Source organism: Oryctolagus cuniculus, chromosome 10 (assembly GCF_964237555.1).
Source record: "Oryctolagus cuniculus chromosome 10, mOryCun1.1, whole genome shotgun sequence".
NCBI classification, from domain to species: Eukaryota; Metazoa; Chordata; class Mammalia; order Lagomorpha; family Leporidae; genus Oryctolagus; species Oryctolagus cuniculus.
Genome location: NC_091441.1, coordinates 65,058,562 through 65,085,116, shown reverse-complemented (window position 1 = coordinate 65,085,116; position 26,555 = coordinate 65,058,562). Strand labels below are relative to the sequence as shown.

At 43.6% G+C, this 26,555-nt stretch overlaps 1 protein-coding gene across 5 annotated transcripts in view; it reads right to left on the bottom strand.

Annotated features, from left to right (window-relative positions):
* PTPRM (protein tyrosine phosphatase receptor type M) overlaps positions 1–26,555 on the bottom strand; it is an 869,082-nt gene that overhangs the window by 481,223 nt on the left and 361,304 nt on the right. For all 5 annotated transcript variants that reach the window (XM_008261054.4, XM_008261055.4, XM_051852140.2 and 2 more), the window contains exon 5: positions 20,501–20,616. In XM_008261054.4, coding sequence (XP_008259276.1) covers positions 20,501–20,616 — 116 coding nt within the window. The remainder of the gene's footprint in view (positions 1–20,500; positions 20,617–26,555) is intronic.

The window sequence follows — 26,555 nt, the reverse complement described above, 5'->3', positions numbered from 1 at the left end:
TGATGCTGAGAAATTCGTCAGGTCCAAGTGTAACTTTGGGATCTCTATTAGTTCAATTGTCAGAAGACAGCTTTTAGGGGTAATCCACATCTGAGCCAAAGGAGACAAGAGGGACTGTCCTCCAAGTACTGTGTGGGGGAAAGAGAAAAGCTAGCAAGGAAGGGAGGAGGGAGGGAGGGGTCTTACCCATCACTTTGTTAGTAAAGGCTCTTTCTTCCATTTGAAAGGCAGAGAGAGAGAAAGAGAGAGAGCGATCATCTTCCATGTGCAGGTTCACTCCCCCAATGCCTGCAAGCCTCCCAGGGTGTGCACTAGCACAAAATCTCTTATCCTAACCCTGGTACAGAATGACAAATAAGTTACATTCTCATTCCTATATGGAAGTTCAAGAAGTTGATCTTGTAGAAGTAGAGAGTAGAGAATAGAATCTAGCAGGGAGGAGATGGAGTGGAGAGAAAGAGGTCCAAAACACAGTTAGGAGGAGGGAGTTCGGATACTCCAAAGCACAGTGGGGTGACTCAAGTTCACTGCGATTTAACACACATTTTAGAAAGGACTGGAACAGAGAAGTTCAAAAGCTCCCTGCACAAAGAAATGATGACTGGTTAAGGAGATGAAAATGCTAATTATCGTGATGTGATCACATTTTTTAAACCTAGTCCGACTGCCAGTTGTATTAAGAGGAATAAAATATCAGCAGAGCTGGTCCCTCTCCTCCCCATGCGGAGAGTCAACTGCTTGCAGCATCCTGCCCCGGACACCTGCTCTCTGCAGAGCACAGGAGAAGCGGGCTTGCTCTGAGGAGGACCCTGTGCAGTCCACAGCAAGAACACAGTGTAGGGGTAAGGACCATGGTACAGAAATGCCTTCCAAGTCTGAAAAAGCGAGCATTGAAATAAGACCCAGACTCAAATCCATGGCCTTTGGACTGCGTAAAGGCCACCAGTGCTTATCTGAAATCCTTGGGGCAAATTGGGGTTCAGAATTCAGAATTAGGGCTCTCCTAGGAAACTCTAGGCCAGTACCCCTTATCCATACACATGGATATTTCTGCACCAAACCCCAGGAACATTAACTCTCAGCAGAAAAAAAGAGCCTCGATAGCTTCACATGAGGTCAGGCTTTGTCACTGAATGGATTACAGAAATGGGCAGGCTTTGCTACCAAATTAGATACGGGAAAGCTTCAGTCTGCAGATTTGGGAAGAGGCTGAGGTAGACAGAATGATATCTCAGAGGGCACACAGCCAGTTCTCCCCACTCATGCCCCATACAGTTCTGCTGTGGCCCCTCCTCCATGCAGGCTGACTCCGCCCTATACACTCTGGGGTAGGGGCGGCCCTGGCTGATCCTTCTCACCCAGGCACCTCACCCTGGGAGCTCTGCCTTCCTCCTGGAGTGGTCCCCACCAACCCTCATAAGCAATTCCTCTGTCTCCTCCTATTCACTGCCAAATGTGTTTTCAATGAGGCCTCCCTGAATCCTAGACCAAAAACTGCAATGGGCTCCTGTGTGGTAGTATAGATCCCTCTCTTTGGTCTACCAATGATGGATGGTCCTCTAACATGGGAGCAATGCCCACCATACCTACTCCCCATGGTCACTGTCTATCTCCCCTGTTGGTGGACAAGCAGCTTTGCCAGCCATTTCACTGCTGTGTCTAGCATAGAATCCACACCTGGCACATCCTGCTGTGTGTGTGTGTGTGTGTGTGTGTTGGGGGTGGGGGGTGTTTGATGGCCATAGCAGAAGGGATTTAGATATTGACTGGGTAGCTAAAATTAGTTGACTTTAAGATATCTTTTGATTAAAAAAAAAGATATCATTTATCTGAAAGGCAGTTTCAGAGAAAGAGAGAGATCTTCCCTCTGTTGTTTCACCCCCCCAAATGGCTCCAGTGGGGCTAGGCCAAGTCAAAGCCAGGAGCCAAGAACTCCATCCAGGTCTCCTATGGGGGTAGCAGGGCCCCAAGCCCTTGGGCCATCATCCACTGCTTTCCCAGGCACATTAGCAGGGAGCTGGTTTGGAAGAGGAGCAGCCAGGACTGGAACTGGCAATCCTATGGGATGTCAGCATCATAGGTAGCAGCTTAACCTGTGGTAGGTACAAGTCTTTTGGTCCCCAGATTCCCCTCGTCAGGCTGCAATCAAACTTGAAGTCCAGACTCCTCTGCAGCAAGGGAGGTACAGAAAGCCTCGTGAGTCCCTCTCGCTGCTGGCTTCTCCCCAGGGCAGCAGTGAGCAGAGAGGGCAACAGGTCTGGAACTTCAGGTAAGCCGAGCATCTGGGAGCCTAACAGGAACCTTGGGTTATTCCAGAAGAATAAAGTGATAAAAACGTACACTGAGACGAGGCGGCAAAAGTGTCACCTAGATTTCTCTCCAATTTCACGGGATCAGAGAGAGGCAGCCTTGGTGCTCAGTACTTTTACTGGCATGCTAGAAGAATAATGAGCAGCATGACCAAGGTGGGCTGAGGGGATTCCAAACTGTTCTTTACAATATCAGAGTTCACCCAGGACACAAAAACCTTAGATTCCACGTGGAGCACAGTGACTGAACATCTGAGGTTGTTAAAGAAATTGCAGCCCCATCCTTTGTTAACTTAATGAAACAACCATAATGACGCTGCCTGAGAGAAAATGATCTTACTGGGTTAAATACAACTCTTTATGAAAGCTAGAGTATCTTTAAATGTGCACGTATTTCAATTTGAGCAAGCCTAGAAGAAGTCCTGATAGTTATTTAAATTAGACTTACAACCTTCTTCATGCAATGGACTAACTCTAGGACTTCTAAATGAGCAGCAATTTGCCAGCAAAAAGATACATATTAAGTCTTTCAGAAATAGTTTCGCAATAATCAGAGCAATGATTGAAAGAAATTGAGGTCTGGGAAGCTAGCAGCACTTGCAGCAAATTAATCAATCCCGGGCATTTTGGAGCTGCTTAGAGGAGAGATGAGCCAGTCCTGTCCTCAGCCATGCAGGTGGGGATTAAACTGCACCTTCATTTCCTACATAGTGAACACAGTCCATAGTACTGCCCTTTCCTTTTTAAAAATTTTTTAAAATTTACATAAGGGAAACAAATTTCATGTATTTCATATATATACAGTTTTAAGAACATAATGCTACTCCCCACCCTATCCCCCTCACTCCCACCATCCCTCCTCCTTCCTTTCTGATTTTTCTTTTAATTTTTTACAATGGCATACTTTCAATTTACTTTATAATCACAAGCTTAACTATCCACTAAATAAAGACTTCAACAAGTAGTAAGTAGAAAAATCACTATTCTTCAAGACTACAGACAAGGGCTGCTAACAATAATCAAATCAAAAAAATGTCAATTTTGCCCATATACAATACACTGGTTTTGGGATTCTGGGAAACATGTTATTTGGTTTTTGGGAACTGACTTATTTCACTAAGCATGTGGTCTTTCATTGTATCCATTTAGTTGTGAAAGACAGGATATGCCCCTTGGTGAGACACTGGTTGAAGTTCTTACTATTGTGACCACTAACAATATCAGCAGGGCTTGGAATAATCTTTAAAAAAAAAAATCTTATGTAATCTAAACATTGTATTAATTGAATACTTCCAAACATCTACTTTGAAAAACCCATAATTTTAATTTTGATAAGACAGTGCTGACATTTAATTTCTAACCCATCATCAAGCTAACTGAAATATCTATCAATTTGGAATACTAAACTCAAAAGTTCTTTTTTATCTCATCATACCCTATCAATACATATTGGCAAAGCTTACAAATACTTTAATTGTTAATGAGTGAGTAGACAGATACAAGGGCACTTCAAAACTTCATGGAAAATAGAATTAAAATTTATTTTGACTCAAACAACTTTGAAATCTATGCAGTTTTTTCATATTGCACATTTTTCTGAAACTTGTTAAAGACCCCCATCATACACAGAGAGCCAAAATAATAGCATATTATTTGAACTCTTATAAGCATGTTCAGGTAGAATGTGATTATTGAAATGTAGGGTCTACCTTTGTTATTGAGGCACAGTTCATTTTATTATATATCTGTAATATCTGAATAACATTATTTAATAAACCTATGTTTAAATTTTATTTAGAAGTCCATCTAAATAATACAGAACATACATAATAAGCACAGTAACTAGAAAAATCAATGAAAATGAAATTCGGAGTTCTTTTGTCGTGGGGCCTGCATTGTGGCATAGCAGATTAAGCCTCTACCTGGGATGCCAGCATCCCATGTGGGTACTGGTTCAAGACCTGGCTGCTCCACTCCTGATCCAACTCCCTGCTAATGTGCCTGGGAAAGCAGAGGAAGATGGCTCAAGTATTTGAGCCCTTACCATTCACCACGTGGGAGACCTGGAAGAAGCTCCTGGCTTCAGCATGGCTGCACCCCGTTAGGCCATTGTGGCTATCTGGGGAGTGAGCCAGTAGACAGAAGATATTTTCTCTCTCTCTCTCTCTCCCTCTTTCTCTCTCCCCCCTTTCCTCTCTCTCCTCTCTCTATAACTCTGCCTTTCAAATAAATTTTTAAAAATATTAAAAAGAAATAAGTTCTTTAGTCTTAGTATCAAATATCCAGGGGCCGGTGCTGTGGCGCAGAGGATTAACGCCCTGGCCTGAAGTGCCGGCATCCTATATGGGCGCCGGTTCGGGACCCTGCCGCTCCACTTCCAATCCATCTCTCTGCTATGGCCTGGGATAGCAGTAGAAGATGGCCCAAGTCCTTGGGCCCCTGCACCCACGTGGGAGACCCAGAAGAGACACCTGGCTCCTGGCTTCTGATCAGCACAGCTCCAGCTGTTGTGGCCAACTGGGGAGTGAATCAGAGGATGGAAGACTCTCTCTCTCTCTCTCTCTCTCTCTCTCTCTCTCTCTTTCTCTCTCTGCCTCACAACTCTCTGTGTAACTCTTTCAAATAAATACATCTTAAAAAAAAGTAAAACATCCATATATTTTAAAAAAATCAAATATCCAACTGCTGATTGGTTTAACACAGTCTCATAAAACCAAGCAGCCTGACGCTGACTGATACCTTGTTCAGTTCAGGGTTTGGGGTTGCAAGATACAGGCTCATACCCACTTGCTTCACAACTGTAACTGTGGCATCTGGTAAGATTTGGGGGAGAGACAGTAGTGCCTATGCTGTGCATTACACATGATCTAAAAGAATAAGCTTGTTATTAACATGGCTGGCAAAGACCATCCCTTTCCCCCAATGAATATGGGTTGAAATATGTAACTCTTTCCAAAAACATAGTTGAAAGAAGAGAAATATGTGGGATGAAGGAGGTTACAATCTCTGTGATTCTGAATTAAAGCTGAAGTTCTCAGTATGAAGTCAGGGCACATATCTTTAAAATGTGTGTGTGTGTGTGTGTATCCTATCTCTGATGGAAAGAGCTAAAAAAACAAACAGCAGTAATGAGTACCTCTGTGCTTTTAACGTAATTTCTAATTACTGTTTCCCACTAAAAGAGAACCAGGACATCCTGGAGAAATGGTCAGCCCTGGGTCTAAGATGGAAAATGGAAAATAGAAACCTGGAACAGGCTGTTACACCAGAAACCAAGGGAGCCACATGAGCCATCCACTGTTGAGCAGGCCCTCACTGAACATGGATGAATACTGCAGAAACAGCGAGGATAATACAATAATGACTACTGATGTTCTTCAAGTTGTTGATGATGACAACAATGATAATAATACAACCACCTTGGTCTTTAGGGTGATGGCAGGGAACCATCTCTGTATTTTGAAAATCTTGGCAAATGTCAAGCATTTACGTCATTTTCCCTTTATTATTTCTTATATATCAGGATAACCAAATAGTTGATGTGGGAGAGCCTTTCTTTTTAGAAGAACTCCAGCTACTAAGCAAAGAAGGACTGATAGAACTGGGCCACTCTGCTATACTTAAATAATGAACGAACTCAAGAAATGCACATCAGGCTGATAACATTACAAAAATGAGATAATTTGAAACAAGAGTGCAAATAAAAACATATTAAGTGACATGACAGGGAGGCAATAAGCAAAACTGAAAATATGAGAAGCTATAATAACAGTGGCCACAAAGCAGAGGCGAGAGTGGATGGAGAATCCAGAGAGAAAAGGGACCTAAAAGATGCATTACCCAACTGCAGGATGCAAACTGCTACAATCAAAACTGAAGTAGCCTGCTGGAAGGAACAAAGTTATAAGAGAGAAATCTGAGAACTATTTTTCTAGGGGGAAATACAATGATATTTTTTAAAGAATTATTTATTGTTTATTTCCATTTTATTTGAAAAGAAGAGAGAGAAGTCATTTGACCACCTATAGTTGTTGAAGATAGAGATGGAGTATTTTAAGTTCATCACATTATTCTCCAAGTTTATAATTTCTATAATAAAAGAGGAAAACTTTCTCAAAGGAGCAACTACAAGATAATCTTTCGTTCCTTTGTACTTGAATAACTATTTTAATCACAACTATTTTCCCAGGCACACAGGTAGTTTTGCTGCTGGCTTATCAATATCCCAGTACTGTGTGAATCAAAGAGCCATTGTATCCAGGTGCCATTCATTTTCTGCAAAAGAGTCAGGCCAGTTCTCTGGTAAAGGCACCATCACAATAGAAAATATATTTTGGCCAAGGAGAGTCATCTCTAAGCAGTAGCAGCTCTATTGTGCAGCAACATTTGCATAACTAATAATCACATGCCTAGACACAGAAAGTGTGCAATATAAATTTCATAAAGAAAGAAATGGGCCTCAAATGATGGGCCTCAAAATCATGGGCATAAACTAAACTCCATTAATTTGTCACCTGTTCTTTGCACTTAGTGGACTTTTGGTGCTTATATCAGAGACAAATTACACTTATACTTGGAAAATTACCAGTTCCCTCTCCCTTGAATGGAGGAAAAGAAGGATGGCGATTCGTAAGTTGGAGACATGCTAAAGAGAATAATGACCTGCTTTATGATTTCAAAGTTCATCCTCTGTCAGAATTGCCTGTTTGCAACTGTACCAGTCAGCAGTGTCTGCAGCCTTGGCCCAGACTGTGCCAGGCCAGGGCTCCAGGAAGCATGCTTTGTTCCCCACTTCTCCAAAATTGAAAGCCACCAAAAGTTGTCAAATTTTCTTTCCATCTCAAGGAAAGACCCAAGTAAGCCATTGTCTCTCTTTTCTAGGCACATACAGTCGGTCCTTCATATCCAAGGATTCAACCCATCACAGATCAACAAATATTTTCTAAAAAACTGAACCTGTAATGAACCTGGAGACTTTTTTTCTTGTCGGTATTCCCTAAATAATCCAGTATAACAACTATTTACAGGGCATTCTCAGTGCATTAGGTGTTGACCTGAAGTATGCAGGAGGACATGTGTATGTTACTTGAAAACTCTGGGCTGTTTTATATACAGGACTTGAGCATCCAGGATTTTCCTATCTGTGGGGGTCCTGGAAGCAATGCCCCTTGGATAGTAAGGGATGGCTACAATTCCTAATTGCCAGATTAAAACCAACTAGGACTTGCAGGGCCACCTGAAACACACATACAAGCCAGCCAGGAAAGCTCTGTCCATTTTTTTTTTCTTTCCTTCAAAGAGATAGAAGAGGAGAAAACGGAGATCTTGACCCTATCCAGTTTCACCTAGCTCTCACTCCAAGGCCTGTGCTGCTGCAAAGAGACAAAAGATGCAGTGTTACTATTCACAGGCCACAGTCCTGGGAATTCCAGCACAAGGGCTATCTCTGCCTTCCCTTCTCATAGGATAGCCTCGGATACTTGGAGGCGAGACAAACAACTGAACCCTGAGAAATGAAATAGAAGAAAAGCTTTCCCACATTTATGGTTCACTGACCGGAAAGAAGCCGCCCTCGAATGGAGCAACTGCTGCCTTTCTCCTCTGCTCTCCAGGCAGGATCACTCTGACATGCAATTTCCAAAGTGCAATTTCAAACACTTTCAAATTCTGGCCAGAAGACCTTGAGGCTGCTATGAAGGGGAAGCTCTCTCACTGCTTTTCCTGTCCATCCTACATGAAGCATCAGCCGCATCCCTCCTTTTGGACTGCATTAGACAAAGTCGCAAAGATTTATTAATTAATTTCTCCCAGAATCTTCCTAAACATGTCACACTATTTCATCAATGTCCAATAAAGCTTTTCCTGTAATCCAAATTTACACTAAGTTCAAACATACGATGAACACCTGAAGACCGTCAGTGGTTTCAGTCTGAATGTTCACTATTAAAACACACACACACACATATAGTTATGGGTAGTTAACTGTCTAAAACAATAATGGATGTGATTTTAACCACTCAAAATTGGAGAGAGCAAATGGTTCCTATAGCAACTGCAAAGAGTCCTCTTTGTGCATTTCTGGTACTTTCTATGATGGTAAGTGATGTTAAATTTATGCTTTAATATATACTGTGTGGTGTAAAATACTCAAGGTTAGCATGCCAAGGAAACCACAATTTTACTTCTTTTCAAATCATTTTGTGGCTTTTATTCATAATAACAAAATTGTTCTGATATATGAGTGATTTTTTCCCTAATAATCTATAACTGCATCTAAAAGCTACTGAGAGAGGTTGACCACATGCATATATTCCTTAATACATAAATCTAGGCAACGATGCACACAAATACAATTTCAATCTTCTATCTGATGGTTCACTCCCCAATTGGCTGCAATGGCTGGAGCTGTGCCGATCCAAAGCCAGGAGCCAGGAGCTTCTTCCAGGTCTCCCACAAGGGTGCAGGGGCCCAAGGACTTGGGCCATCTTCTACTGCTTCCCCAGACCATAGCAGAGAGCTGGGTCAGAAGTGGAGCAGCCGGGACTAGGACCAGTGCCCATATGGGATGCCAGCACTTCAGGCCATTGCGTTGACCCACAATTTCAATCTTAAATTCCAATAAAATCTATTATTTAAACTGTTACTTGATGCTTAGAAATCCAGGAGAAATGTCTAAGTTTTTCTCTGTACTATTCAAGAAGCCTTATGGTTAAGAATAGGCATTCTGGACAGCGATGGCCTGGGTTCCATTCTCACTCAGCTCCCGTTACTAACAATGTGCCACGGGAACAATCACAGAAATTTTCTGAGCCTCCATAATCGAGCATATCATCAAATTCCCATAGGGATCTTTGACAGATGAACGTAACCTGGCAGAGTACCTAGCCACAGCAGTGCTCAGTGACTATTACTGTCGCCATTTCATTCTAAACCTATGTGTTGAAGTCAGTAACATAAATTTTATTCATGCAATGTATAATTCATTCATTCACAAGCCAGAGAAGCTGAAGTTAGGAGAACTATTTTAGGTTATGAAAATCTCAAGGGGCGGGCATTTATTTAGCCTAATAGTTAAGACACTGGGTTAGGAACCTGAGACCCATATAGGAATACCAGGGTTCTGTCCTCATTTCGTTTCCTGCTAATGCAGACCCTAGGAGAACAGTGATGGCTCAAATGACTGGGTTCTTGCCATCATGTAGGAGACCTGGATTGAGTGCCCAGATCCCAGGTTTGGCCTTGGCCTAGCCCCCACCTCTGTGGGAATTTGAGGCAGTAAACTAGTGAATGAGAGATCTCCATCTGTCTGTTTCTCAGGTAAATAAGTAAGAAAACAAATAAATAAATAAGTTTTTAAAATCTTTAAGATCATCCTTTCTTTCAATCAAAGAAAGACCTAAAAGCTCAGAAAAGAAATAGGAGAAATTGATTAGACTTCTAAGAAAAACTGTTGTCACAATTGGGTAGCTCATATTCAGTTACATGGATTATATATTAACTCTCAAAATATAAAAATTTTTTAATTGTAAGTGAGCTTTTAAAATAAAACTAAACTCCTCCAAATTCAGAGTTCACACTGAATCACATTTCTGGGAAAATGTGGAAGGAGTGGGTTTCATTTACCAATCACTATGACATAGGTGTTGCTAGGGTGCACACTCAAATGGAATATCATTATTAAATATATATTTCTATTACTTTTAACTCAGTACTAGGTCAAGGATATTTTTTAAGGAGTAAGTAGAGAAAAAATTTTATAATGAGAATAAAGTGGTCTAGGGAATGGGTACAAGGTTTACGAGAGATGATATACTGTCCACATTCGCTTCTACAGTTACTCTAATATATGTTCATTTTGATAACTCAGCATGGGATATGCTATGTGTTAGGGCACAGCAGCAGAGACATTATCAGGTGCCATGCACCCCTCCTCTCATCAGAGACCAGCCCACCGAACAGGAGGTGGAGGCCTACCACAAACATCCCAGAAAGAAACTGAGCTTGTTTCTGGCACCAGCTACAAACCTGCTTTCAAGTTTCACCAAGGAGGAGCACACAAGTCAGCAAGTCCTTGCAGTAACAGGTGTTCACTGAGCACTTGCTATGGAACAGGTACTATTCTAAGTGCTGGGGTTGAACCAGTTTTTAAACATATTTTTGTTTGTTTGAGAGGCAGAGGCAGAGGCAGAGACAGGCAGACGGATATATAGATGAGTATCCATTTATTGGTTTACTCCTCAAAGTCCACGAGGGCCAGAACTGGGCTGGGTCAATGCCAGAAGTTAGAAGCCACTAACTAGATCCAGGTCTTCCACGATGGGTGTGTGTGTGTGTGCAGAGACACAACTACTGGGGCCATCACTGCTGCCTCCCAGGGTCTGCACCAGCAGGCAGCTGGAACCAGGAGTCAGAGGCAGTCACTGAACGTATGCACTTGATCACAGGATGCAGGTATCTCAACTATTAGACCAAACGCTGCCTCTCTCCCCCACCAGTCATGTTAATAGAGTACTTCGCAGTAACATCATCTGATTTCCTTTTCTATTTCTATGAATTGATGCATATTATGAAATCATTCTAAAAGGCTTTTCTCTTATCTGACTTATAATAGATGCCAAGCTCCATTTGCAAAAGAGTAAAACTCTCAATTATGTTGTGCTATGATGGATTCTAAAGCTCTGAGCTAATGCAAATATTTTCACAGTAAATCTGAGAATATCTGGTTAAAAGGCTAATATTATTTGAAACACAAGGTCACTCCATGAAGAAAATGTCCAAGCGGCAAAATATACTCATTTTATAAAGGAAAATTTTACATGAGTATGAAATAAACACATGCAAATATATTTATCTACATCTATATGTATGTATAACTGACTTTCACAAATAAAACTGAGCTACCTATAATAAATATAAAAATTGGATATCTGTGCCAAAGTTTCCTGCCATTTCTGGGCTCCTGTTTTCTCATTAAGAAAGCTAAGAATATAAAGAGAATTGAAAATGAATCTTCATGTGAATGGAAGGGGAGAAGGAGCGGGAAAGGGGAGGGTTGTGGGTGGGAGGGAAGCTATGGGGGGGAGCCATTGTAATCCATAAGCTGTATTTTGGAAATTTATATTCATTAAATAAAAGTTAAAAAAAAAAGAAAGCTAAGAATTTGATTTGAAGATTGTGTCAAATTTAGGGACCACATAATTATTCAGTTGCAAAATGAAGCTGTTTAATAATGGGAGGGAGTGACCATTTGGCCTAGCAATTAATGAACTGATTAGGATGCCCGTGATCCACCTCAGATCACCTGGCTCTGATTCTCATCTCCAGCTCCCAATTCTGACTTCCTGCTAATGCAGATCCTGGGAGGACATGAGGATGACTTGACTGGATTCCTGCCACCCACATGGAAGACCTGGATTGAGCTTCTGGCTCCTGGGTCTGGCCTGACCCAGTCCCAGTCATGAAGGGCATTTGGGGACTGAACCAGCAGATGGGGGCTCACTGTGTCTATCCACCTGTCTCTTTTTCTCTCTGTGCCTCTAAAATAAAAAATAAGAATATAAAACAAAAATGGTAGGGACCTCCAGCATCTGTCAGCAGAAGAAAAATCTCAGCTTTCCTTTGCCAGCTGAGGTTCACGCAGCTCATACACATGGATCCCCTGGCTGACGTGAGGGTCCCACTTTGTCACTATTGCCTTCTTCACCACCTCCATGCTTGCTGCCATTTGTCCTAGACGCTTAGGGCCTTTCTAGTTCCCATCCACCCTGAAGTTGATGTGGGAGTGAAACAGGAAGAGTCAAACATGGTGAAGCCTCCACAATGATCAGAAATGAATCAAGGACCACAAGACACAAAAATACTCAAAAAATATGGAACCAGACGCAGGTGAAGAGGTGGGTGGGGTGGCCCCTGTGCCACGTTCCCTAGAGCTGCATGCATGAAGGGCTGGCATTGTAGCACAATGGCTTAAGCCGTATGGGTGCCAGCTTCAGTCCCAGCTGCTCTATTTCTGATCCTGGGAAAAGCAGCAGCAGAAGGCCCAGGTGCTTAGGGCCCTGGCACCAGTGAAGCTCCTGGCTCCTGGCTTAGGCCTGGCCCAGCCCTGGCTGTGGTACCCATCTAGGTAGTGAACCAGAGGATGGAAGATCTCTCTCTCTCTCTCTCTCTCTCTCTCTCTCCCTCACTCCCTCCCTCCCTCTCTCTCACAACCCCCCCACCCCCGGAACTCTGTCAAGTGAATAAATAAATCTTTAAAAATAAAGAATCATATGCATGCAAGACACCTGTAGACCTGCAACACCAACAACAGCTAGTTCTGGTATCACCTTCAGTTATTGAAGAGCTGAAATACAGATGAGAAATATGACTCCTCAAGAGAAATAAGCAAATATAAGAAAAATAAAACTTGGAATGCTAAAGAACAATAAAAGGGAAGGCCATTTGGTATAGTGATTAATATATCACTTGGGACTCTGTATCCCTTATCAGAGTGCCTGGATTCAAGTCCTGGCTCTACTCCCAGTTTCAACTTTCTGCCAATGTGAACCCTAAGAGGTAGCAGGGGTCCCTGCCACACACATGGGAGAAATGCCCTGAGTTCCCTGCTTGTGGCTTCACCCTGGTCCTGGTGGTTGTGGACATTTAGGGGAGTAAACCATGTTTGGAATCGATCACTGTCTCTCTCTCTCTCCACTTTCAAATCAATAAAATATTAAAAAGAAAAATAACAATCTTAATGCAACCATACTTGGCTTAAAGAATCCGATTATATAAAGTATATGCAATTCAGACATTTTTCATCAGTAAGCACAGCAAAAGTATACAAAAATGAATAAGGAAAAAAATTGAAAATTCCATTTTCTCTTTCCAGTGCCTTGTGTGTACTTCAAAATATTCATGAGAAAATGGAATTAAAAACCTATTGTGGGGCCGGCGTCGTGGCTCACTAGGCTAATCCTCCACCTGTGGTGCCGTCACCCCGGGTTCTAGCCCTGGTTGGGCGCCGGATTCTGTCCCGGTTGCCCCTCTTCCAATCCAGCTCTCTGCTGTGGCCCGGGAGTGCAGTGGAGGATGGCCCAAGTACTTGGGCCCTGCACCCGCATGGGAGACCAGGAGGAAGCACCTGGCTCCTGGCTTTGGATCAATGTGGTGTACCGGCCGCAGCGCGCCAGCCGCAGTGGCCATTGGAGGGTGAACCAACGGCAAAAGGAAGACCTTTCTCCCTGTCTCTCTCTCTCTCACTGTCCACTCTGCCTGTCAAAAAAAAAAAAAAAAAAAAAAAAAAGACCTATTGTGGGCTGGCACCGTGGCTCACTAGGCTAATCCTCCGCCTGCAGCACCGGCACCCAGGGTTCTAGTCCCGATTGGGGCACCGGATTCTGTCCCGGTTGCCCCTCTTCCAATCCAGCTCTCTGCTGTGGCCCGGGAGTGCAGTGGAGGATGGCCCAAGTACTTGGGCCCAGCACCTGCATGGGAGACCAGGAGGAAGCACCTGGCTCCTGGCTTCGGCATGGTGCATCAGCCGCAGCGGCCATTTCGGGGGTGAACCAACGGAAGGAAGACCTTTCTCTCTGTCTTTCTCTCTCTCTCACTCTGTAACTCTGCGTGTCAAAAAAAAAAAAAAAAAAAAAAGAAAGAAAGAAAGAAACCTATCATGGTACAAAATACTTTTGGTAATCAATGTATAGTATTTTTTATAATATGAATTTTCCATGAGCTTTCTGAAGATCACCCACATGTACACACACACAAACACACACACATAACCGGATTTTAAAAATGTAGGTTCAACAAGTGATCAAAAATTGATAATAAACAACATGGTCATGTTTGGGTTGCCTGAATGATTTAATGTTAAATTAATACCCTTAATTTTAGCATCTCACAGGTTACACCTCACACAGTCACACAGGGATTATCTGACAGCACAGAGTTAAGCTGTGTCATGATCTTACTGCACATCCATTTAGTACTGCGTGAACGCAGTCCTGCAGCTGCTGTCTTCCTGCTCTAGTCTGTCTTGAAGGTGTTTAAAGTACTTTGCAGCTATAAAGATGGATGTTCCTGCAGAGGGCTTTATTTTGTTGTACTGCTTCTAGAACATCTGATCCCACACTGGCAATAACCCGTGAGGCCCACAGGTGAGGTGCAGCAAATATGAGCAGATGGGACATATCCGCTAGTTATGAATTCTTCTCCATCAGTGTCATCATCAGACCTATTTGTCTTATGATTTTGTGAAGACTCTGACCATAATTACATGCTCAAAACATTTTATTTATTTATATGAGAGGCAGAGAGAGATAGCAGCAGAGAGACAGCGAAATCAACAGCAAACTTCCATCTGCTGGTTCATTCCCCAAATGCCCACAACAGCAGGGGCTGGACCAGGCTGAAGCCAGGAGCAGAGAAATCAATCCAGACTTCCGACATGAGTGGCAGGAACCCAATTACTTGAGCCATCATCACTGTCTCCCAAGGTCTGCATTGGCAGGAAGCCGGGTCAGGATCCAGAGCTCGAGGTTAAACCCATACACTCCAGTAAGCCAAATACTTGCTTTGGATTATATTTATACCACAAGGGAACTTGAAAAAACTTATAGGAAAGAATATGGACTAAAAATAAGTTTGTTTTGATGCAAAACATTTTTTTAAAATCCATGCATAGCTTTTTTCATAGTACACATTCATTTTCCATAAACTTTTTACAGAATCATCCCCACTCCTTCTCCCCTGCTATAGGCACACATTTCAAAATTTTTCTGCAGTAATGTAAGCTTAACTTTTAATTCTACTTTTGGCAAAATTTAAGCCACCTTATATATTTTCATTTCTTTTTCTTTTTTGACAGGCAGAGTTAGACAGTGAGAGAGAGAGAGAGACACACACACACAAAGGTCTTCCTTTTCTGTTGGTTCACCCCTGAAATAGCCGCCATGGCCGGCGCGGTGTGGCTGACACATCGTGCTGATCCGAAGCCAGGAGCCAGGTTCTTCCTCCGGGTCTCCCATGCAGGTGCAGGGCCCAAGCACTTGGGCCATCCTCCACTGCCTTCCTGGGCCACAGCAGAGAGCTGGACTGGAAGAGGAGCAAACTGGGACAGAATCCGGCACCCTGACTGGGACTAGAACCCTGGGTGCCGGTGCCGCAGGCGAAGAATTAGCCAAGTAAGCAGCGGCACCAGCCTCACGTCATATATTTTCCATAATCCAAACTTTGGCCATTTTTCACATAAGAGAATTGAAATGCACATAGACTATATTAGGAAGTTTTCTATGACCATAATAGATACTTGATAGCAATCCTGTAAATTGGTGACATCGAAATTCTTCTAACATACTACCTATTTACTTACCTTCCAGATAATAAGGCTATAGCATAGCATAGTGGAATTAATCAGTAGGGACACAGAAGTAAAGAAACAAGGTTGTACTATTCTCAACTATGCATTTTACCTTCATGATATAGGTCAATCATGAAGCCCAAACATAGCATAGGTAAAACAGGTATAATAGCATGTGATACAAGGGGTAAACGCAGGAAACTACACAAAACATTTATTGTGGGACTTGTAAAATTGTTGATACAAACAACAAAAACTATGCTCAGTGACTAAAGTCAAAACTATCTCCCCCAAATAAAAGACAATATTATTAATTTCAAAACCTTGACATATTTTTGGGGAGGACAGATCACAAAGAAACTTGGAACTATTTTTTTCCTTGTTCAATGTTCTGCTTGGATGATAGAATTATTTTGAAGACACAGGTGAGTTTACATGCAAAAAAAAGCATTTTTGAAATTATTATAGAATTTTTGAAATTATTATAGAATTAGAGTATTACAGGTTGGATATCCCTTAACTGAACTGCTTAGGATCAGGAGTGTTTTGATCTTTTTTCAGATGTTGCAATATCTGCAGATACAGAATGAGATACTTGGATAGAGAGACCAAGTCTAAACACAGAATTCATTTATGTTCCATATGTCCCTTATACACATAGCCTGGAGATAATATTTTAATAATTTTGTTCATGAAACAAGATTCTGTATGGGATTTTTCTACTTGTGGCATCACATAGATGCCCAAAAGGTTTTGAGTTTTAGATTCTTGGCTAAGGGATGTTCAACTGGCATTAAGTCCAGAATGCAGAGAGCTGGTCCTTGAGTGAGATGTTTGCTTCTCCCCACCACTTCTAAGGAATGGTATGAGTCAAAGGGCTGGGGTGAGGGAGCTGGGACCACAAGGAGCCTCTGAAACGACCATCTGCCAGAAATCCTCGTCCCTACTGGAAAATCCTTTGCATAAACCCAGACACAAAGAAGCCACCTCTGCAGCTAAAGGTAACTGGTCTTGGAGCCCGCACTGCGGATAAAGCCACAGTCTGCAGGGCCAGCATCCCATATGGATGGTGGTTTGAATCCTGGCTCTTCTACTTCTGATCCAGCTCTCTGCTATGGCCTGGGAAAGCAGTAGAAGATGGCCCAAGTCCTTGGGTGTGTGTCTCTCTCTCGCTCTTTCACTCTCTCTCTCCTTCTGCCTCTCCCTCCCCCTCTCTGTGTAACTCTTTCAAATAAATAAATAAATCCTTAAAAAAAAGTAACTGGTCTGTCTTTGTAAGCTGTTCATAAAACAAACATCTCCCCACAGAAGGCCTACTCAATCCAGGAAATAAATTATTTAGCAATAAAATTATTCTAACGTCACAATGGTTCATAAACCAAATAGCATCCTGAGTGGAGGATAAACTTAATTCACTTAAAGATTTGAAGTCACAGCAGTCCTATCTTTCTCCTCCTTCTTGACATGGCCACATGGAAACGTCCAGGGTAGATGACAAGAAGGACAAGAAAAAAAGAAAGGAATGAATAGGTTGATTAGGAAATAATTTACCAATACCACAATTTAAATCTAGTAGAACAGCAACAACAACAACAACAACAAAACCCAGACACTTAGAAGGTGGAGAGTTCAACATGAAAATCACGTTGAAGCTCCGGAATACAGCAGGACCCTGCATCCTTCAGTTCTGCATCTACAGATTCAATCAGTACAGGACCAAAAATCCTACAGAGAGGAACTGCATGTGTCCTGAATATGTACGTGCTTTTTTCTGGTCACTAATTTACACAGTGTAACCACTAAGTACACAGCATGTGTACTGTCTCAGGTATTATAAGTCACTTAGAGATGGCTTAAAACATACGAGGGGATGAATGTAGGTTCTATGCAAACATTACGCCAGGGACTATAGCATTCTTGGGTTTGTGAATCCCCAGGGGGATCCTGGAACCAATCCCTGGAGGATAGTGAGGTACACCGATACAGGAACCAGGTATCCATCTACCTTTTTTCTTCTCAGTTAGCAATGTGTTGTATTTTGTTTCAGACTAGTGATTTTCAACCCAGGATCCATACGGGAATCATCTGTGGAGACTAATAAAATAGGTAATGCTAGACCCCACCCCAGACCCATAAAATCAGAATCTGAGAACAGGCTAGATTTTTAAAAAAATTTTCCAGGTGATTCTATAGTGGAGGCAGGGTTGAGAACTCTGCATTTAAACATTAAAAAGAAAATCAGGGCCGGCGCTGCGGCACAGTAAGCTATTCTTCCATCGGCAGTGCTGGCATCCCACATGGGCACCAGTTCCGGTCCTAGTTGTTCTTCTTCTGATACAGCTCTCTGTTATGGCCTGGGAAAGGAGCAGAAGATGGACCAAGCCCTTGGGACCCTGCACCCACATGGGAGACCTGGAAGAAGCTCCTGGTCCTGGCTTCGGATTGGAGCAATTCCAGCAGTTGTGGCCACTTGGGGAGTGAAGCAGCAGATGGAAGAACTTTTTGTCTGCCTCTCCCTCTCACTGTCTGTAACTATACCTCTCAAATAAATAAAATATTTTAAAAAATCAAAATAGTAACTATCTTTCTCCTTACAACAGGACATATTTGTATTCTCTTTAAAAGCAAAGTCTCACTGTTATTGGAACTAATGAAAGATTTCCAACCCAAAATAAGTGCTCAAATCAAGCAGAAACATCCAAAGTCCAATATATTTGCACAAACAGAAAAGTTAATTGTGTCCTCATTGTGCTTGTATTCTTCAGATGATTAAGATGACCCTGCTGGTGGGGCCAGCACTGTGGCATAATGAGTAAAGCTGCCACCTGCAGTGCTGGCATCCCATATGGATGCCGGTTCGAGCCCCGGCTGCTCCACTTCCCATCCAGCTCTCTGTTATGGCCTGGGAAAGGAGCAGAAGATAGCCCAAGTCCTTGGGCCCCTGCACCCGCATGGGAGACCCGAAAGAAGCTCCTGGCTCCTGGCTTCAGATCGGCACAGCTCTGGCTGTTACAGCCAATTGGGGAGTGAACCAGCAGATGGAAGACTTCTTTTTCTCTGCCTCTCCTTCTCTCTCTGTATAACTCTTTCAAATAAAAAAATAAATCTTAAAAAAAAAAAGAAGGAAAACGATGACCTTGCTGGGAAGAAGACAGATTTTATTGTACTCCCTCAAGTAATATTAACACAAATGTCAGGAGGAAAAAATGTTTTTCCATGAAAAACTCAGATTTATAAAGGTAAATCAAAAGTAAACAGTTTCATTTTTGAAAAGGTGGTTATTTCTTTTTGAAAAGTATTAATAAATAATGTCTGTCGCCTCATCAATGCCCATGATAGTCAATCTTGATGGACTTTAATATCAAACAACCTCTAACTGAGAAAATAATTCTCTATCCCTAACATCAAGAATTTGAAACAACTGGAATGCTAGATAAAAAGGAAAAATAAATAAGTTGAATACTGAAGACAGATTTCACGTGCTGCAAAAGGCTCTTAAAGCAGCTTTTTAGAGACAAGGGAGAAAATAAAGATGAATTTGGAACAGATGATTTGTGTCCTCTGCAAACACTCCTCCTTCCTGGTTAGGGAAGTGTCCACCAGGGGCAGGATATGAGAAAAGGCAGAGGTGTGGGGAAGAAGAGGGAAGACCCAGACCCTCCAGAGGGAGCCTCTTCTCTAGGTACACTCCCACCTGACAACTCACTGTTGATGTATCTCAGGAATGGACACAGGGCCGTCCCCCATCTTCCCCAGAGACAGATGGATAGAAACAACCATTTATCTAAACCCTGATCATTAAAGGGGAGAAAGGATTTAAAAGTCACACAGAGTGTACACAATGTAACACGTCACGGTGGTTACTACACTGCCAGAGGAGAGGCGTGACAGGAGGTGGAGAGGTGATGGGGACAGAGGAAAAGATGGAAGCCAACGGGTAATGGGACAGGGATAGCTGGCACAAGGGCTGCACCGCGGAGCTCAGGAGCAAACTCGACAGATGATTCTGTAAAACAACACACAACTAAACAGAGTGGGGACAGGGATCAGCACTGGTCAAGATGAGGAATGAGCAGCCTGCAGATTAATGCTAAAGGGAAAAAGAAAGAATGAAACTGGATAGTGCTACAGGGCAGGGAAGTACAAAAGCTAGAGCCTAAAAGGGGTTGCTGTCTTGGTAGCAGGGACAGGTCAGTTAAATCCACTCCTCTGTCACACCCCAGATACTGAGGATATAGCCATGAAAAATACAACTGGCGAATGAGAGGTACAAGTCATCCAAATCATAATTATACACATACACACGTTTTAATATGCTCCAAGTAAAAGACGTATTATTAATTTCATAGTTTAGGCTCACAGCTTAGACATTCAAATCACAAAATGGTCTATAAAGTGATTGTGTGTGTGACAGAGAGAAAGAGAGAGGTAGGGAGGGAGGGAGGGTGGTAGAGAAGGAGGGGGAGAGAGGGGGAAGGGAAGGGAGAGGGGGAGAGGGAGAGGGAGAGAGAGATCCATCAATTCTTTAGATTTTTCTCCAAAGGGACAGCAGTGGAAAGGTGCATTCTATGTACTTTCATATGCTATCCTAAAAGTAATTTGACATTTAGATCTACAAAACAAGATGGCTAAGCAAAAACAAAGGGAAAAAATAGATAAGACATCCCATAAAGGTATGTACAGAAAAATAATGAGCTGATCCAGGACCTTCAGCGATCTGGACCCTTGCTCGTAAAGAAGGAAAGCCCCACACTAGGGCCCTGAGACTGCCTCCCTTGCCCAGGTCTCCCCGCCCCGGCCCAGGTGAACACACTCTTCCCACTGGACGGCTGAAGATGAGTGACAGTACCTGTAGCCACAGCCTGTCGCCGGCCACGGTCCTGCCGATGGCGCTGCACTGGAAGGTGGCAAACTGGCCGGCGTTCACTTCCACGTTCTGAATCCGCAGGAAGTGGGGAGTTCTGGCTATGTGAAGAAAAAGAAGTCAAGAAATTAAAGTGGAGCTCAGTAACTAACACGTGTCTTTTTTATCTGTATGCAGTTTGGGGCTTTCCATTTTGCTCGCCTTAGGGAGAAAATAATGCTTTTGCTTATAAGAGCTTTAAAGATTTCACTAAAATTATGAAAGATATCACGGAAGGTTTCAGTGTGCTTTGTAAAGGAATAAAAAACCAAGCAGTGTGGGATCGAACCAAACAGAAAGAAGATATTTTATTGTTCCTGCTGTGCAAATTATCATAGCTCAGCAGTCTTCTTGTAATAACAGATCTGTATTAATAAAGATTATAGTGAACCTAATTGATGTTTTGAACAAAAACATATTAGATATTTATACTAGCAACATGAAAAGAACAGTAAGAAGTTAAATGATGTTGTCAAGGAAACTTTCTAACCCAAGCACAGAGCTGTGCACAGCATATATTTTAATATAACTAATTGGCATGCAATATTATTTGTGTAATATTTTCCAGCTCCCCAAAATACTAGCCTTACAGACGCACACCCTGAGAAATGATCTTGGCAATGCCATAGTACGGCAATTCTTACTGCTAAATAGCAATTCCAAATGCTAAATAGCACTGTCTCATAATGTACACTGCTGTTTAAACAAAGCATACTGCTTGATCTGAGAAGCAGAGACTGAATCCCATTTAAAACAGGTGTCCACGAACTGGCCTTAAGTATCACGCAATTTCAGTTATCCTAAGGATGGGGTGAGAGTAGCAGGGGCCACTGGTGGGGGCAGTGGGCAGGAGAAGAGGATGGCGGTGGGGGAGACAGAGAAACCTGGGTAGTAACCAGGATAAATGTGTGATGTCTTGCTTTCTTTTCCACATGTTCAATGTGTGTCTTAAGGCTGTGTCCAGACACTTTGAAAGATTAGTCCCACTGCTGGATACCCAAAGATTATAACCTTGCAGTCACAGTACCATGAGCAGAACATAATTAGGAATGAAAGTGGGTTATCACCAAAGAACAAAGAAAAATGAATTTTAATATCACTAACACATGGCAAGACCCTATTACTAATTTGAAGGCCACTAATAATTCAGACAGAGTATTCATTTTAGCAAGAAAAATATTCTAAATGACTTTTACCAAACAGCATAACTCTGAATCCTTGTTTCTTAATATATTAATGCACAACTCTAACAAGTCTATTTTTCACTGGCTTAATCAAATTACTCTGTGTTCAAAAAAACAAAATTGTAAGGTTTTTAAAAGTTTCTTTGTGAAAAGTCCCTAATACAAATTTATTTTCTACTCTTTGGTCCTGAAAAATGTAAAGATCTAGTGATTTTAGAAAATAGGGGAAGAAAAAGTACCATTTATTGAGTTCTTAAGTACGGCTGACTTTCCCACCGACTGCTCACAAACTTCCAAGTGGTGAGGACTTTCTCCATCTCACTGATGGGAGCACTTGTGGGTACTTGCTTAGTAAGGAGTAAAAGCAAAATGTAAATGGCATTGCAGCTCACTAGGCTAATCCTCCGCCTTGTGGCGCCGGCATACCGGTCTAGTCCTGGTCGGGGTGCCGGATTCTGTCCCGGTTGCCCCTCTTCCAGGCCAGCTCTCTGCTGTGGCCCGGGAGGGCAGTGGAGGATGGCCCAAGTGCTTGGGCCCTGCACCCCATGGGAGACCAGGATAAGTACCTGGCTCCTGCCTTCGGATCAGCGCCGTGCGCCGGCCGCAGCGCAGCGGTCATTGGAGGGTGAACCAACGGCAAAGGAAGACCTTTCTCTCTGTCTCTCTCTCTCTCACTGTCCACTCTGCCTGTCAAAAAAAAAAAAAAAGTAAATGGGGCTCTTCAGTGTCAAAGCCCACATGGAGCCACACTGCCTCTCCCAGCCCTTCTGACTTCCCTAGTGCTCTCCGTGACCCTTGGAGAAGCTCCAATGTCTTCCTGCTGGGATTCTAGCTCCTTTCAAGGCCCTTCTCGAAACTCCTTCCACTTGTCTAGACTCTCTTAACTTTGTTGTACCCTCAATTAGCACAACAGCAATGGCACTGGATGCAACAGCACTTGAGGATAATGCCTCACACTGAGCAGACACCTGGTATCATCGTCAAATTTTTTAAGGATTTATTTATTTATTTGAGAGGCAGAGTTACAGAGAGACAAAGACAGAGATCTTCCTTCTGCTGGTTCACCACCCCTAAATGGCTGCAATTGCTCGAGCTGGGTGGATCCAAGCCAGGAGTCAGGAGCTTCTTGGGGGCCACCCACGTGGTTGCAGAGGCCCAAGCAATAGAGCCATCTTCCACTGCCTTCCCAATGCCATTAGCAGAGAGCTGGATTGGAAGATGAGTAGCTGGGACATGAACCAGTGCCCATCTAGGATGCCAGCATTGCAGGGGGAGGCTTAAGCCTACTATGCCACAGAACCAGTCTCCAGCATCAAATTTAATTCATATTACTTAGAGTTAACACAGACACAGACACACACATACACACACAATCTTTAAAAACCATGGACTTGAACAACAACAGGAGTCACTGTGCACTTACTCCTCATGTAGGATCTCTGTCCTTAATGTGCTGTACATTGTGATGCTATAACTAGTACTCAAACAGTATTTTTCACTTTGTGTTTCTATGTGGGTGCAAACTGTTGAAATCTTTACTTAATGTATACTAAACTGATCTTCTGTATATAAGAGAAATGAAAATGAATCTCGATGTGAATGGAAGGGGAGAAGGAGCGAGAAAGGGGAGGGTTGCGGGTGGGAGGGAAGTTATGGGGGGGGAAGCCATTGTAATCCATAAGCTGTACTTTGGAAATTTATATTCATTAAATAAAATTTTTAAAAAAATAAAAGTAAATAAAAAAAACATGGACTTGAAATAGCAACTTCTATAGAATTCTACTCTCCCAGCCTTTCAGCATGCCTCGGACACCAGTTTATAAGTTTTACTATAAAAATTTTTACAACAGTTACTATCCTTGATTCACCTACATCAGAAGTGCCAACATTAATGGAATTAAGTAAGAATCTTGAGATCTGATTAAATTAATAAGACTGAAGTCAAAAAGCTGTTTCCTTATGAAGGAAACTGAAGCAAAACTGAGTATTCCTTTCCTTCTAATCAAACACTAAGTGCATAGAACCACATTGATACATACGTCACGAACTGGAAGCTTTTTCAAATTATCCCCCCTAAAAGGATTCTAAGCCTCTGGGTAGGGAAGAATGGACATCGGCCCACACTGGGCATCCACCATCAGAAACAGGAACAACGACCACAGGGAATCTCCTCTATTTGCTGATTTCCCTGCACAGTGGTAGGTTTGAGATCCTTCACAGGGATTCTAAGGTAGCTGGGCAGAGTGGGTGAGGCTTACTGCACCCCTTAGAGACAGACAGACAGACACACACACACACATACACACACACGCCTGCACACCTTTCCCTGCCACACCAACCCCAGAGACAGCTGTATCCACCTGCTGCCGCGCCCCCGAGCCATCACGGCATCCTCTAGTCACTCCTCACCTCCAGCAGAAGGTTTCAGCCTCCTAGGGAAACCGCTCTCCTCAGATCGCTGACAAACCCCAGCCAGCCCTACAGCTTTCTTCCCTCCTCCCAGCAGCACATGCTGCATTTTACTAGCCTGACTTTTTGTACAAATGCTCACAATTCTCCTTTCGAAGTCTTCTTCCTGCAGACATGTCCTCTGTTCAATCCGTTGAGGTGTCCGGGAGCAAGCGCATGGGCCTTGCACTGTGAGGGCTGCACGGGGCCCTCCAGGAAGAGGCCTTCTGCCCCCATAAATGCAGAAACCAAGAGTGCACACTTCACTCCCCCAGCCATAGCCTCAACTCTCTCACTAAAAGAATAGCACCCACCTAACATTTCAGAGGTTCTCAGGACAAGGGTCATGCTGCAGACAGCCAGAGGAGGCTCTGTAGCATCCGGAGCTTTGAAGACACTTCGGTCAACAATCTGCCTTCCCCAGGGCACAGGAGCCACAGGTCCTCTAAGGCCACCCCGAAACAGGGAACCCCAAGTTACTGCTGCAGTCACAGCCAGATGCAAGCCAGGTGCGACCAGAGGGTGACGCACACAGTGGGGAACTGGTGCCACTTGGATATTGCTCTGGTACAAAAGCAGACCCTTCGATGGGAGGAAGGAAAAATCAGAGCAGAGGGGAAGTGTAGAGCAACCATGGATGGCAGCTGGCTTCGGATTTCGAAATTAGGATGACTGTGAGTTACCAAGGCCGGACCTATACTTCTGAGGGTGAGCACAGGTTCTTTATCCCTCCTGCTGACAGAGCAGGGCAGAAGCTGGCTAGGGTGGGGGCCAACTGCAGAGGTAGAATTTGCAGTCAGAGATTTGGGGGGGTAGGGGCTCACCAACTGTTGCCTGCTCTCAGGGGCTCCATTCACATCTAAGTGAGGGCCTCTGCTGCCTGTTCCCCCACTGGGAAGTGCTCCCTGGGACCCCTGCTGTCCTTTTCCTCAACAATCTTTGGGTTTGGGGGACTGCATCTTCTGCACCCTTTTTGGGGTGGCCCTTTGCATCCACGGTTAAGTCCCTGAAAGGCCATGCTTGTGTCACACGTCCATAGAGTGTTCTGAAGCCAGGATGGACTCTCAGGCTGCTTTGTGCAGAAGGTGCCTCTTGGGCCGGAAGTTCTTCCTCCTGGCCTTGGCGTCAGAACCTCCCTCCTCTCTGACCCCACTCCTCTCGCGGAACCCCTCAGTGCATGCAGCCCCCCTGCGAACAACACACTCCTTCAGCAGGGCGCTGGCCCCGTCCACGATCTTTCTTGGTTGCCTGACTTTGCTAAGGATAACTGAGAACTTCTGCGGCTCCAACCCACAAACAAATCTCTCCAGCTGGCCCCTCTGAACCCTTTCCCTGTCCACTGCAGCCCTTCAACCTCCTTAGAGTCTCTGGAAAATGAGGTTCCCCAGGCCCCTACCTCTGAGACACAGAGATCTCCAAAAGGCCAACACTTGACACTGAAGAAAAAAAAAAAAAAAGGCTAATTTGAAACAGAAGTTAGTCTACTGCCTCCTGAGGCTGCCATAAGGGTACCTCTAAAAGCTTGTGCAAAGTGGAATTTGGAGTTGGGCACTGTGGTGCAGCAAGCTAATCTATTACCTGGGCTGCGCCCGCAACCCCATCTCATAACACAGTACCAGCTCAATTCCCCACTCCTCTGCTTCCAGTGCAGCTTCCTGCTAATGCATCCCAGAATGGATCAGGTGCTGGGGCCCCTGCCACGCTCACGGGAGGCATGGATGGAGTTCCAGGCTCCTGGCCCTTTTACTGTGAAGACACATACCACTAGAAGTTGTGAGAAGATAATTATTCTCGGCTGGCGCCGCGGCTCACTAGGCTAATCCTCCACCTTGCAGCACTGGCACACCAGGTTCTAGTACCGGTCGGGGTGCCATATTCTGTCCCCGGTTGCCCCTCTTCCAGTCCAGCTCTCTGCTGTGGCCAGGGAGTGCAGTGGAGGATGGCCCAAGTGCTTGGGCCCTGCACCCGCATGGGAGACCAGGAAAAGCACCTGGCTCCTGGCTTCGGATCAGCGCAGTGCACCGGCCACAGTGCGCCGGCCGCGGCGGCCATTGGAGGGTGAACCAACGGCAAAGGAAGTCCTTTCTCTCTCTCTCTCTCTCTCTCTCTCTCTCTCTCTCTCACTGTCCACTCTACCTGTCAAAAAAAAAAAAAGATAATAGTCACAAAATTTTCCAATTGCCTACAGAATGGTGGTGTGTGAAGACCATTCACAATTGTCTGCTTCCTCATTTTCTTTGTGAAATAAAATTACTAACAGCTGAAAAGTATACTACAAAGAACGAAAGAAAGCAAAGCAACTCCAAATGAAGATATGCAAGGAGTGAAGGATGTGTTTTGTTAAAAGAGAAAGACAGTAAATTTGTCCT